Source organism: Penaeus vannamei, chromosome 42 (genome assembly GCF_042767895.1).
Source record: "Penaeus vannamei isolate JL-2024 chromosome 42, ASM4276789v1, whole genome shotgun sequence".
Taxonomy (NCBI): domain Eukaryota; kingdom Metazoa; phylum Arthropoda; class Malacostraca; order Decapoda; family Penaeidae; genus Penaeus; species Penaeus vannamei.
This window is the reverse complement of record NC_091590.1, coordinates 810,653-812,548: the sequence shown is the minus strand read 5'-3', so window position 1 is coordinate 812,548 and position 1,896 is coordinate 810,653. Positions and strand designations below refer to the sequence as shown.

The following is a 1,896-nucleotide window of genomic DNA, read 5'->3' as shown; positions in this document are numbered from 1 at the left end:
CCATCCCCCACGCCCTCGCCCACATGCCCTCCCCCCACTGCCCCTCCCCTACCCATCCCCCCACGCCCTCCCCCACATGCCCCCCTCCCCTACCCAACCCCCACACGCCTCCTCCCATGCCCTACCCTAATGCCCCCACGTCCCTCCCCATCTCAATACCCAACCCCCATCGCCCCCCTCCACAAGCCGTACCCCATCCCCCCCCCTCCCCCGAGAACAAGCGCGGGCAGCTCCTCCCGGCCGGACCGAAGCCGAGGAAGTAACTTTAGCCTCACTGAAGACCCCGCGGCCGCCCTGGGGAGCTGGCCTGCGGTGTCTGCATCCGTCTGCACCCGGCCCCCCCGTCGCCCTGGTTCCCTGGTTCTCTGGGTCGTCGGTTCCCTAGTTCTCTGGTTCCATGGTTCTCTGGGTCGTCGGTTCCCTGGTTCTCTGGGTCGTCGGTTCCCTGGTTCTCTGGGTCGTCGGTTCCCTGGTTCTCTGGGTCGTCGGTTCCCTGGTTCTCTGGTTCCCTAGTTCTCTGGTTCCATGGTTCTCTGGTTCTCTGGGTCGTCGGTTCCCTGGTTCTCTGGGTCGTCGGTTCCCTGGTTCTCTGGGTCGTCGGTTCCCTGGTTCTCTGGGTCGTCGGTTCCCTGGTTCTCTGGGTCGTCGGTTCCCTGGTTCTCTGGTTCACTGGTTCTCTGGGTCGTCGGTTCCCTGGTTCTCTGGGTCGTCGGTTCCCTGGTTCCATGGTTCTCTGGTTCACTGGGTCGTCGGTTCCCTGGTTCTCTGGGTCGTCGGTTCCCTGGTTCACTGGTTCCCTGGTTCTCTGCGTCGTCGGTTCCCTGGTCCTCTGGTTCACTGGTTCCATGGTTCTCTGGGTCGTCGGTTCCCTGGTTCACTGGTTCTCTGGGTCGTCGATTCCCTGGTTCTCTGGTTCTCTGGGTCATCGGTTCCCTGGTTCTCTGGGTCGTTGGTTTCCTAGTTTGTTAATTATTTTGGTTTGATAATCTTCCGGTTCTATGGTTCGATGGTTCTCGTCTCCCTTTCTGGTTCTTTGGCCCTATGGGTCTCTAGTTCTTTCTCTCTGTGGTTCTTTGGTTCTATAGTCGTCGTTTTTCGATTTTCCAGTTCTGTGTTGTTGTTGTTTTGCTCTCTCTTTCTGGTTCTCTGGTTCTTAAGTTTTCTGGTTCTCTAGCTGCTGTTGCTTTTTTGGGGTGTTTCTGATTCTCGTGTTCTTTGTTTATTTAGTTCTCTGGTTATTTGGTTCTCTGGTTCTCTTTTTTTCTGGCTATTTGGTTCTCGGATTCTCTGGTTCGATTTTTTCTCAATATATATTTTATTCTCGGTTCCTCTCAGTCTCTCTCTCTCTCTCTCTCTCCCTCTCGGAGAGATAGAGAGGGGGGGAGAGAGAAAGAGACAGAGACAAGAGAAAGAGAGAGAAAGAGAGAGAGAGAGAAAGAGAGAAAGAGAGAGAGAGAGAGAGAGAGAGAGAGAGAGAGAGAGAGAGAGTTAGTGAGAGAGAGAGAGAGTTAGTGAGAGAGAGAGAGAGAGAGAGAGAGAGAGAGAGAGCAGAGAGAGAGAGAGAGAGAGAGAGAGAGAGAGAGAGAGAGAGAGAGAGAGAGAGAGAGAGACAGACAGACAGACAGACAGACAGACAGACAAGAGAAAGAGAGAGAGAGAGAGAAAGACAGACAAACACAGATAAAGAAAAAAGAAGCGACAGGCCACTCCAGAGACCCTCAGATCCAGAGCCAAGCGCGCCAACCCGACAGCACATCTACGGGTTAACTCAGCAGCAATAACGATCAGAAAATTAACCTTATCTACCGTCTACCGAAGAGATCAAATTTGCCGGACATGTGATTGAAGGAGACATTAAGAAACAACGGGCCGTCTCGGGTTACATGTTCGCCGTTT

At 54.0% G+C, this 1,896-nt stretch overlaps 1 protein-coding gene across 1 annotated transcript; it reads right to left on the bottom strand.

The window, feature by feature from the left end:
• Positions 1-271: 271 nt before the first annotated feature.
• Positions 272-847, bottom strand: LOC138860598 (proteoglycan 4-like). Its single transcript, XM_070118452.1, has one exon. It carries the CDS (start codon positions 845-847, stop codon positions 272-274), a length of 576 nt encoding a protein of 191 aa, XP_069974553.1.
• Positions 848-1,896: the final 1,049 nt, after the last annotated feature.